Source organism: Sylvia atricapilla, chromosome 7, assembly GCF_009819655.1.
Source record: "Sylvia atricapilla isolate bSylAtr1 chromosome 7, bSylAtr1.pri, whole genome shotgun sequence".
NCBI lineage: Eukaryota > Metazoa > Chordata > Aves > Passeriformes > Sylviidae > Sylvia > Sylvia atricapilla.
Genome location: NC_089146.1, coordinates 37,306,274 through 37,318,334, shown reverse-complemented (window position 1 = coordinate 37,318,334; position 12,061 = coordinate 37,306,274). Strand labels below are relative to the sequence as shown.

Below are 12,061 nucleotides of genomic sequence, written 5' to 3'. Positions count from 1 at the left end.
TTCAGATACTCTACAGGGAAGCTTGGAACAAGGACAAGACTAAGGTTCACATCATGCCTGATACGCCTGAAATTTTGCTGGCTAAATCAAACTTGATTAACACAAGTGATGTAAGTCTGCATTTGAAACTGGGCATAGAGAATAACAGAGTTGTATTGCTCACCTCTGCAGAAAGCTCTGGGAGTAATTCAGATTAATATATTTGCTAAAAGAAAATTTTTATCTTTGATGAAATAATCAGAAAACATTTAAATTGTATTTTTTAAAATATTTTATATCTAAGGTTACAAAATACATGTCATCAATAGCAAGGTATGGAGTTTAATTTAATTAATTAAACTGTTTTTGGAAACCCATGCTTTCTTTTCAATAGTCAGAGATGGAAGGCTATAGCACTGAAAAACTCTTTAGGGAGTTTTATCTGCATTAATTCCTTTGAATTCTTCTCCAACAGAAACGTTACAAGTTAGGATTTGAAGAGCTGAAGAAGAAGGGCTACGACCTCCCTCCTGATGCCATCCCCCTGCAGGCAGCCAAGGCATCCCGAGACATAGCCAGTGAGGTGGGTCTCACAGAGGGAAAATCAGAGTGGGGCAATCTGGATACATCTGGGATAAAAATGGTTTATACTTAACAGGAGGAGATATGTAACATTTTAACACTGTTGTATTGCTGCTCACCTCAAAGGTTGTGTAATTCTTAATGGTATAAAGTTAATTAAATTAAATACAATAATTTAAGGATGATACTATATAGCTAGGAGAAATCCCATGGTATCTCCTGGAAGTTATAGCGAATACTAGAAATTTTGGGAAAGAACACAAGCGAATTCAAATATCTTAGGTTAAAAATTATTAGCCACTGTCTTAACACAGAGAAACTGAAATGCCAGCTTGGAAATAAGTGGTAATTGTTGCTTCTGTGTTCAATTAGTACAAATATAAAACCGCGTACAGAAAACAGCTGGGCCACCACATCGGGGCCAGGAACATCGAGGACGACCCCAAGATGATGTGGTCCATGCACGTGGCCAAGATCCAGAGTGACAGGGAGTACAAGAAGGACTTTGAGAAGTCCAAGACCCACTTCAGCAGCCCCGTGGACATGCTGGGAGTGGTGCTGGCCAAGAAGTGCCAGGAGCTGGTCAGTGATGCCGATTACCGGCACCCTCTGCACCGCTGGACCTGCCTGCCCGACCAGAACGACGTTGTCCATGCCAAGACAGTGTACGACCTGCAGAGTGATGTGAGTTGTTCTTTCCTGGCTGTGCCACAGCCTTGGGTTGTCTGTCCTGTGTTCTAGTTTTGGAGATGGGGTCTGTGTAGCAGGAAAGGGCATTGGAGTCAAGGGATTTTTTATGGAGAACCAGCAACTGGGAAAAACAAACCCTAAGGGCAATGGAGAATGGTATCAAGAGCCTTAGGGGATGAGTGCAAACATTGAATGGATGGCTGGTGGATGACCCAGTGGAACATATTCCATTGAGGAGAACATCCATTGGTAGGAGTTGGAGTTGCTTCCATTAAGGAGGTTGCTGAGCTGATCTTTTCCTTTCCTGCCTTTCTAGAATGTGTACAAGTCTGACCTGCAGTGGCTGAGGGGCATTGGCTGGTCCCCAATTGGGTCACTGGATGTTGAGAAAAACAAGAGGGCAAGCGAGATCCTGAGTGACAAGAAGTATCGGCAGCACCCAGACACCATCAAATTCACAAGCCTTCCTGACTCCATGCCCATGGTGCTGGCAAAGCACAACTCCAAAATCATGGACCAAGTGAGATTTCCTTGTGTTTGCGTTCTAAGGGAAACAGGCATCTTCCTTTGACAAGATGTTGGTCCTTCCATGGCCCAAGTTGTGCAAGGGAAATGTTGGCTTCTCTTGCCTCAGGGTTTTGTGTTCCTTTTTTGAGATCAGACTTTTGTTTTTTGTGGTTGGACCAGTAGTGGGGTACAGTGTGGAAAAGGGGGAAGCATTGGGAAGGTTTGGGGAAAGGGCAGGAGTAGAGCCCTGGGTCAGTGCAGAGTAGAGCCCCCTTTCATTGGTTTACAGATCTGATCTTCTGGTTGAGTTTGTTTCCCTAAACCTGTGTGACCTTTTTTCCTGTCCTCGTTTCCCAGCGCTCGTACATCTCGGCCTGGGAGAAGGACAAAACCAGCATTCACATCATGCCGGACACCCCTGGGATCCTGCTGGCCCAGCAGAACAAAGTGAACTTCAGCGAGGTGGGTGGTTGCTGTGGGTGCAGTGTCTGTCCCTGGGCACTGCTGTGTCCTGGTCAGCAGCATTGTCTGAGGGCATGGTGGTGTCTATTGCAGAAACTGTACAAGCAGGCGATGGAGGAGGAGAAGAAGAAGGGCTACGACATGCGGGCAGATGCCATTCCCATCAAGTCTGCAAAAGCTTCCCGGGACATTGCCAGTGATGTGAGTGCACAGGAGCCCTCATGGCACACACTGTCACACAGGTGTCACTTGCTGGCACTTGAACCCCAGGGTTTGCAATTGAGCCTAATGGAGGCAACAAATCTGTTTTCTGCCATTCACTTGTCCATCAAAGTTTTTTGTTCTGCAGTGTCCAGCTGCAGCTGTGCCTGCAAGTTATGGGTGTGCACTGTTGCAAGGGAAGGCCAGGGTGATGTGAAAGAGTAGCTGTGGGGGCTGGGTGATGACCATAGCCCAAAGCAGGCTGCCTCCTGGGCTTTTGAGTGCATCTCTTCATGCAACAGCCTGGAGTTCTGAAGTGATGGGCTGCCCTCAGCACTGCCCATCTGCATGGCCCTGGCTCTGCAGCTACACAGCTGAGTTGTGCATGAGGAAAGAAAACCCAAACCAAGTTTTTGTTTAAAAGTTCAAACTGTATAAAAAACCTTTTTTTGGTTGTTATTTTAGTTATTAATACAAAATTGCATTCCTGTGTGTGTTTGCTGTTCTTCCTTTAATATTCCCAGCAAGTCTCTGTGTAGTTACATTTTATTGCCTGAGAACTTTGAGTAAGAGTTCATTTGGCTATTGTGCTTGAAGATCAGTAAATGATTCTTCATGGAGGGTGTATTTATTGAACTTCAGATCTTTGGTATAACTTTCATAATTTAGAGACTTTTCTTCCTCTCAGTTACTGAGCAGTAGCTCTTAATATATATGCCAGGGAGAGTCTTGGAAAATGTGTTTTATGAGAAGGGTAATGTGTGGATTCTTTTCTAGCTGTACACAGTAGGTCATCAGCTGAACTCTCTCACACTGTAAAATCTCTGTGCCTCTCAGCTGGTAAATTTATTGGAAGTGGTGCCACAGGGTTTGCTAGAAATCTAAAAAAAACCTAAAATAATACTCAGTGCATACTGTTTTTTCCTGCAGTACAAGTACAAGGAAGGGTATCGCAAACAGCTGGGCCACCACATCGGAGCCAGGAACATCGAGGATGACCCCAAGATGATGTGGTCCATGCACGTGGCCAAGATCCAGAGTGACAGGGAGTACAAGAAAGCCTTTGAGAAGTCCAAGACCCACTTCAGCAGCCCTGTGGACATGCTGGGAGTGGTGCTGGCCAAGAAGTGCCAGGAGCTGGTCAGTGATGCCGATTACCGGCACCCTCTGCACCGCTGGACCTGCCTGCCCGACCAGAACGACGTTGTCCATGCCAAGACAGTGTACGACCTGCAGAGTGATGTGAGTTGTTCTTTCCTGGCTGTGCCACAGCCTTGGGTTGTCTGTCTGGTGTTTTTCCTGCTGTTGGTTGAAGGGTCTGTTTGTCAAGGGAAGGGCAACAGATTGAAATCCCCATCTTCTGGAGAATCAAGGGTTGGCAAGTCTTGGGTGCAGATGGAAATGGTCTGAAGCACCCTAGGAGATGGGTACAACCAATGAATGGGTCGCTATTGGGTTGAATGGGTTCACAGTTGAATGTGCTCCATTCAGCTGAGTTCCCCGTGGTAAGAGATGAGGTTGATTGGAGTGAGGAGGTTGGTGAGCTCTTTGTATCCTTTCCTGCCCTTCCAGAACGTGTACAAGTCTGACCTGCAGTGGCTGAGGGGCATTGGCTGGTCCCCAATTGGGTCACTGGATGCTGAGAAGAACAAGAGAGCCAGTGAGATCCTGAGTGACAAGAAGTATCGGCAGCACCCAGACACCATCAAATTCACAAGCCTTCCTGACTCCATGCCCATGGTGCTGGCAAAGCACAACTCCAAAATCATGGACCAAGTAAGATTTCCTTGTGTCTGCATCCTGAAGGAAATTAACACCTTCTTTTCCATGGATGTTGTTGTATGTACTTCCATGGTCTGGCTTCTTCAAGGGAGATGCTGCATCCTCTTGCATCAGGGTTTTGTGTTCCTTGTTTGAGATAAAGCTCTCTTTTAAAAAGCTGCAATGAGGTACAGCATGGAAAAGAAAAGGGTGAAGCATTAGAAATTTTAGAAAAAGAAAAGGTCTTACTTGGTCTGTGCAAAGTAGAGCCCTCTTGCTTTGGTTCAAGGGGCTGATTGTTTGGTTAAGTTTGTTTCCCTAAACCTGTGTGATCTTACCCCCTCTGTCCCCCTCATTTCCCAGCGCTCGTACATCTCAGCCTGGGAGAAGGACAAAACCAGCATTCACATCATGCCGGACACCCCTGGGATCCTGCTGGCCCAGCAGAACAAAGTGAACTTCAGCGAGGTGGGTGGTTGCTGTGGGTGCAGTGTCTGTCCCTGGGCACTGCTGTGTCCTGGTCAGCAGCATTGTCTGAGGGCATGGTGGTGTCTGTTGCAGAAACTGTACAAGCAGGCGATGGAGGAGGAGAAGAAGAAGGGCTACGACATGCGGGCAGATGCCATTCCCATCAAGTCTGCAAAAGCTTCCCGGGACATTGCCAGTGATGTGAGTGCACAGGAGCCCTTGTGGCACACACTGGGGCAGAGTCTTTTTTCAGTCCAAAATCTCTGTGGCTTCAGCTGCTGTATTTTCTGGAGGTGGTGCCACAGGGGTCTTGGTTAAATCAAAAATCCCAGCCTAACACTGAGTGAACATATTTTTTGTCCATAGTACAAGTACAAGGAAGGGTATCGCAAACAGCTGGGCCACCACATCGGGGCCAGGAACATCGAGGATGACCCCAAGATGATGTGGTCCATGCACGTGGCCAAGATCCAGAGTGACAGGGAGTACAAGAAAGCCTTTGAGAAGTCCAAGACCCACTTCAGCAGCCCCGTGGACATGCTGGGAGTGGTGCTGGCCAAGAAGTGCCAGGAGCTGGTCAGTGATGCCGATTACCGGCACCCTCTGCACCGCTGGACCTGCCTGCCCGACCAGAACGACGTTGTGCATGCCAAGACAGTGTACGACCTGCAGAGTGATGTGAGTTGTTCTTTATTGGCTGTGTTGAAACCACAGGTGTCTCTTGTGTTCTGTTCCTCTGCTGGAAGAGGTCCCTGTGTGATAATAATTATTGGCTCATTCTGTGGGACTGATGTTGTGTTGTGGCACTTCTTGTCAGGGTCAGTCAGTGATGCTCTTTATGTGGGCACATATTTCATAATCCCAGTAGAATCTTTTCTTGGCTTGAACATTTTATGGGGGGAGTTGTGGGTGGGATCTTCACTACAGCAAGACAGGGGAAGGAAAACAGAGTCAAATATTTGTCTTTGGAAGACCAACAATAGCAAAGGCAAGTTTTGGCTGCAGTGGTACATGATGCAAAGGGTCTTGGGGGGAGTAAGGCACCTCCCATGCCTCTGCCAGCTGCAGAATGCCAGATGGGGTAGGTCTTTGCTCGAATTACTAAGAAGATGGAGAGGGAGGGTGGTGGATTCCTTGGCAGGTACTTGAAAGAGTGGGGAGCCACCTGTGGGTAGCAGATCTTAATGGGAGTCCCATACCTGGTGTACGGTGGATTGATCCAGGGGAAAGTATTCCACTGGTAGAGCTTCCAGTGGTAGGAGATGATATGGCTTGGAGTTAGGAATTTCCTGAGTTGCTTACTATCCTTTCCTGACCTTCCAGAACGTGTACAAGTCTGACCTGCAGTGGCTGAGGGGCATTGGCTGGTCTCCAATTGGGTCACTGGATGCTGAGAAGAACAAGAGGGCCAGTGAGATCCTGAGTGACAAGAAGTATCGGCAGCACCCAGACACCATCAAATTCACAAGCCTTCCTGACTCCATGCCCATGGTGCTGGCAAAGCACAACTCTGAAATCATGAACCAAGTGAGATTTCCATGTGTTTGCATCCTGAAGGAAATTAACACCTTCTTTCTAAGAAGCTTCTTCCATGTCCCTCCATGGCTCAAGTCATGCAAGGGGAGGAAATCCCTCTTACCTCAGGGTTTTGTGTTCCTTTTTTGAGATCAAATTTTTGTTTTGCGGGGTACAGCATGGAAAAGAAAAGAGTGAAGGAATTGAAATTTGGGGAAAGGAAAGATGTTCCTGGGTCAGTGCAAAGTAGAGCCCCTTGCATTCATTTGTGGACCTGATTTGCTCACTGAGTTTGTTTCCCTAAACCTGTGTGACCTTTTTTCCTGTCCTCCTCGTTTCCCAGCGCTCGTACATCTCGGCCTGGGAGAAGGACAAAACCAGCATTCACATCATGCCGGACACCCCTGGGATCCTGCTGGCCCAGCAGAACAAAGTGAACTTCAGCGAGGTGGGTGGTTGCTGTGGGTGCAGTGTCTGTCCCTGGGCACTGCTGTGTCCTGGTCAGCAGCATTGTCTGAGGGCATGGTGGTGTCTGTTGCAGAAACTGTACAAGCAGGCGATGGAGGAGGAGAAGAAGAAGGGCTACGACATGCGGGCAGATGCCATTCCCATCAAGTCTGCAAAAGCTTCCCGGGACATTGCCAGTGATGTGAGTGCACAGGAGCCCTTGTGGCACACACTGGGGCTGAATCCTTTCTTTGTTTAAAATCTCTGTGGCTTCAGCTGCTGTATTTTCTGGAGGTGGTGCCACAGGGGTCTTGGCTACATAAAAAGTCCCAACCTAACACTGAGTGAACATATTTTTTGTCCATAGTACAAGTACAAGGAAGGGTACCGCAAACAGCTGGGCCACCACATCGGGGCCAGGAACATCGAGGATGACCCCAAGATGATGTGGTCGATGCACGTGGCCAAGATCCAGAGTGACAGGGAGTACAAGAAAGCCTTTGAGAAGTCCAAGACCCACTTCAGCAGCCCCGTGGACATGCTGGGAGTGGTGCTGGCCAAGAAGTGCCAGGAGCTGGTCAGTGATGCCGATTACCGGCACCCTCTGCACCGCTGGACCTGCCTGCCCGACCAGAACGACGTTGTCCATGCCAAGACAGTGTACGACCTGCAGAGTGATGTGAGTTGTTCTTTCCTGGCTGTGCCACAGCCTTGGGTTGTCTTTTCTGCTGTTGGAGGAGGTTTTTGTAGCAAGGGAAGGTCAAGGGGGTTCAAATCCTTTTTTTTCTGGAAAACAAAGAGTTGGCAAAGGCAAGAAATTGTGCAGCTGAGAATGGTCTAAACAGCCTTAGGAGATGGGATAAAAGGCTCCTGCAATGTCTCTGCCAGTTACAGATTGCCAAATGGAGCAGGTTTTTGCTGGCAATACCAAGAAGATAGAGGAGGAAGATTTGTGGATTGCATGATAGCCTCTTGTGGTGTTGGAGGAATGAAGATACAGGTTTTTTGGAGCTGAGCCTATAAGGAGGCACTTTTGTGGCACAGGCTACTGGGTTGACCCAGGGAAACATGCTCCATTCAGCTGATTGTCCAGTGGTAAAAGATGAGATTTGTTTGAGTTAGGAATTTCCTGAGTTGCTTACTATCCTTTCCTGACCTTCCAGAACGTGTACAAGTCTGACCTGCAGTGGCTGAGGGGCATTGGCTGGTCCCCAATTGGGTCACTGGATGCTGAGAAGAACAAGAGAGCCAGTGAGATCCTGAGTGACAAGAAGTATCGGCAGCACCCAGACACCATCAAATTCACAAGCCTTCCTGACTCCATGCCCATGGTGCTGGCAAAGCACAACTCCAAAATCATGGACCAAGTAAGATTTCCTTGTGTTTGCATCCTGAAGGAAATTAACACCTTCCTTTCTAAGAAGCTTGGTCCATGTCCTTCTATGGCCTAGGTTGTGCAAGGGGAGGAAATGCCTCTTACCTCAGGGTTTTGTGTTCCTTGTTTGATATCAAACTTTTGTTTTGTGTGGTTGGAGCAGTCATGGCATACAGTGTGGAAAAGGGGGAAGCATTGGGAAGGTTTGGGGAATGGGCAGGAGTAGAGCCCTGGGTCAGTGCAAAGTAAAGTTCAAGGGGCTGATTGTTTGGTTGAGTTTGTTCCCCTAAACCTGTGTGATCTTACCCCCTCTGTCCCCCTCGTTTCCCAGCGCTCGTACATCTCAGCCTGGGAGAAGGACAAAACCAGCATTCACATCATGCCGGACACCCCTGGGATCCTGCTGGCCCAGCAGAACAAAGTGAACTTCAGCGAGGTGGGTGGTTGCTGTGGGTGCAGTGTCTGTCCCTGGGCACTGCTGTGTCCTGGTCAGCAGCATTGTCTGAGGGCATGGTGGTGTCTATTGCAGAAACTGTACAAGCAGGCGATGGAGGAGGAGAAGAAGAAGGGCTACGACATGCGGGCAGATGCCATTCCCATCAAGTCTGCAAAAGCTTCCCGGGACATTGCCAGTGATGTGAGTGCACAGGAGCCCTTGTGGCACACACTGGGGCAGAGTCTTTTCTCAGTCCAAAATCTCTGTGGCTTCAGCTGCTGTATTTTCTGGAGGTGGTGCCACAGGGGTCTTGGCTACATAAGAAATCCCAGCCTAACACTGAGTGAACATATTCTTTTTGTCCGTAGTACAAGTACAAGGAAGGGTATCGCAAACAGCTGGGCCACCACATCGGGGCCAGGAACATCGAGGATGACCCCAAGATGATGTGGTCGATGCACGTGGCCAAGATCCAGAGTGACAGGGAGTATAAGAAGGACTTTGAGAAGACCAAGACGAGGTTCAGCAGCCCCGTGGACATGCTGGGAGTAGTGCTGGCCAAGAAGTGCCAGGAGCTGGTCAGCGATGCAGACTACAGGCATTACCTGCATGAATGGACTTGTCTGCCCGACCAGAATGACGTGATCCATGCTAGGCAAGCCTACGACCTCCAGAGTGATGTGAGTATTTTCTGATAAGCTCTGGACTACTGAAATGTTTGTAATTTCCTTGGTATATACGCTAGACTAGTTGCTCTCATATAGTATTTTTTCTTGTGTTTTATTTACTCTGTTCCAAGCAAGGTCATTATATTTTGAGGATTGAAAGGATCTGAATATAAGGGCACTCTGAAGGTTTATATGCAGCCAAACAGCAGAATTATCTCCATATAATCCTTCATAACTGGAAATTTTAACATATTGAAATGCTGATTAGTCTAAAAAGGGCAAAATTGTAACTGCTGCCTTTATATTTTGTAACAGAACTGCTACAAGTCTGACCTGGAATGGCTGCGGGGCATTGGTTGGGTGCCAATTGGATCCTTGGAAGTTGAGAAGGCCAAGAAGGCAGGAGAGATTTTGAGTGACAAAATTTACCGCCAGCATCCAGACACCATCAAGTTCACCAGCATCCCAGATTCTCTCCCAATGGTGTTGGCCAAGCAGAATGCAGACACCATGAACAAGGTGAGGCTGGGTTTGATCAAGGAACACATCAACAGTCTCTCTAAACCCCTGAGACAGGACTAGAACCACAGACATGTTAGATTTCAGCACAGTAAGGCTGTAAAAATGTACGTTGCATTCTTGGTAATCAATGGGAAACTTACTTTCATCCAGAGCTGATTTAATAATATCTTCCTAGATAATTAGTAAGTTAATTTGTCACCAATTATCAGTTGTGATTGCCTCCAAATACTCTGCTGTGCTTCTCCTGCAGCGTTTGTATACTGAGGCCTGGGATAAAGACAAGACACAAGTCCACATCATGCCTGACACACCTGAAATCACACTGGCAAGAGAAAACAAGAAAAACTACAGTCTGGTGAGTGTGGGAGCTCTCCAAATGTAACTGCTCTGTGTCATGGCTGGACCAGGAATGTTCTAGGAAACCTTCTAGAGACGACACTATCAGTTTCCTTCAGTAACTCACATATTTATCAAAAAATTGTGACTTTAAAAGCATTTTGTGTGTATTTGTGGTAGTGCATACATAGAACAGTGAGCTTTTCTGGTGAGAAGAAATTCCATAAGTTCCACACAAGTTGTGTGTTTCCACTGAATTTTTGGGGAATCATTTCTGCCAGTGTGCATAATGTTGGGAAGGCAAAAATGAATACCAGAAAGGTAATCACCAGCATAATTCTGAAAAGATGTGATGTCAGTGTTCAACATTATTTTAGGCAAACAAATTCACATCAGCAAGCCACATCAGTGGTTTTAAAAGGTTAGTTTTTCTCCATTAGTACAGATGAAAAGTATAACTCTAAACTGTATTCAATGTTACATAATTTAAAGCAGTAAATTAAAAATTAATTAACAAATGTATTAAAAGATCTTCCTTTGACATGAATTTGTATCAGGTAGTGATCTGGGGTTTTGAGTTAAACGTAGATAAAACTGGGTACAATGAATCTAAACACAGTTATTAGATCTACTTCCAAGCAATTTGTTTTGCATAGAATATCATATATGGAACTTATATGAATCCCAATTTTTAATTCTTCATCTAGAAACAATACAGACAGGCCATGGAAGATTCAAAGAAGAAAGGCTACGACTTGAGAGCTGATGCCATCCCCATCCAATCAGCCAAAGCATCCAGGCAAATTGCCAGTGATGTAAGAATCTGCTTTTTTTGGTTTTTTCTATGTTGACATCTCTCCTCTTCAACCTGAAAATTATCAGCTGGATTCTGTAAAAGGCACTACAGTTAAAATGTGACCTTAAGTAACAAATTTTTGCAAGTTCATGATCATGTATGTTTAAAACAAATAAATGTTGATAATTATAAGAATAATATAATGCTGCTGTCATGATAATTGTATAGCTCATAACCCTATATATAAATAAGTATTTACAGTATGTACATCATTATGTGTAATAAGGATTAAATGCGTTTAATTAGACCAGAATTATTTTTCACTAGTATTAGTAAAGAGCATTTCTTCAAAAAACAAAATGACAAAAAATTTCTGTTTAGTGTTCTAACTCAAATAGCAAAAAACTTTATTCTGAGAATCCTAGAATATTATTAACATGAGAATTGATTAGACTGTTTGGGTTTTTTTTAATGGTAGGTTATAGATAAGTTTGGAAAGGTTATTGATAGAAACATTTAATAGGAGTCACTGATATTTATAGGTGATACAGAAATGTAATGTCCTGGTTTGTGTTTCAGTACAAGTACAAGGAAGGGTATCGCAAACAGCTGGGCCACCACATCGGGGCCAGGAACATTGAGGATGACCCCAAGATGATGTGGTCGATGCACGTGGCCAAGATCCAGAGTGACAGGGAGTACAAGAAGGACTTTGAGAAGACCAAGACCCACTTCAGCAGCCCTGTAGACATGCTGGGAGTAGTGCTGGCCAAGAAATGCCAGCAGTTGGTCAGTGACATTGACTACAAGCACTACCTGCACCAGTGGATCTGTCTGCCCGACCAGAACGACGTGATCCACGCCAAGCAAGCCTACGACCTCCAGAGTGATGTGAGTTCTCTGGCATTTGGTTTTTAGCTGAGGAATGAGTTTATTTGGTATTTTACATAACTGGATCAGGCCATCTTGGTCTCATGTGGTAGAACCAACTTTTTGAGATTTATTTTTAAATTTTGTGGCTGATTGAAACTGAGCTCTCCAATAAGATGTGTTAATTAATTGATACTTCTAGGAAGTTCTCTAACTCCAGAATTGCTATGTATCATTTCCTTCTCTGTGAAAGCTGGATAATGGTTTCACTCTTAATGTAGTGGAAATGCAGTTGTTTTTTCTGTATTTTTTCTTGTGCTTTGAATTTATTTAAATTACTTGTTAAGCTGATGGTGAAGTAATTAATTGGTGAACTATTCACTATGTAAGTTGCATTATTGTTATTATTGATAGAATAACCTGTGTGGGTGATTTGTTAAAAAATA

The 12,061-nt window shown here is 45.6% G+C and overlaps 1 protein-coding gene across 1 annotated transcript in view; it reads left to right on the top strand.

Annotated features, from left to right (window-relative positions):
- Positions 1-12,061, top strand: part of NEB (nebulin) — a 99,360-nt gene that overhangs the window by 23,629 nt on the left and 63,670 nt on the right. The window contains exons 33-55 of the mRNA XM_066323198.1: positions 6-110; positions 455-562; positions 934-1,245; positions 1,568-1,771; positions 2,116-2,220; positions 2,314-2,421; positions 3,352-3,663; positions 3,994-4,197; positions 4,546-4,650; positions 4,744-4,851; positions 5,017-5,328; positions 5,974-6,177; positions 6,509-6,613; positions 6,707-6,814; positions 6,980-7,291; positions 7,776-7,979; positions 8,319-8,423; positions 8,517-8,624; positions 8,792-9,103; positions 9,407-9,610; positions 9,864-9,968; positions 10,657-10,764; positions 11,325-11,636. Coding sequence (XP_066179295.1) covers positions 6-110; positions 455-562; positions 934-1,245; positions 1,568-1,771; positions 2,116-2,220; positions 2,314-2,421; positions 3,352-3,663; positions 3,994-4,197; positions 4,546-4,650; positions 4,744-4,851; positions 5,017-5,328; positions 5,974-6,177; positions 6,509-6,613; positions 6,707-6,814; positions 6,980-7,291; positions 7,776-7,979; positions 8,319-8,423; positions 8,517-8,624; positions 8,792-9,103; positions 9,407-9,610; positions 9,864-9,968; positions 10,657-10,764; positions 11,325-11,636 — 4,170 coding nt within the window. The remainder of the gene's footprint in view (positions 1-5; positions 111-454; positions 563-933; positions 1,246-1,567; positions 1,772-2,115; positions 2,221-2,313; positions 2,422-3,351; positions 3,664-3,993; positions 4,198-4,545; positions 4,651-4,743; positions 4,852-5,016; positions 5,329-5,973; positions 6,178-6,508; positions 6,614-6,706; positions 6,815-6,979; positions 7,292-7,775; positions 7,980-8,318; positions 8,424-8,516; positions 8,625-8,791; positions 9,104-9,406; positions 9,611-9,863; positions 9,969-10,656; positions 10,765-11,324; positions 11,637-12,061) is intronic.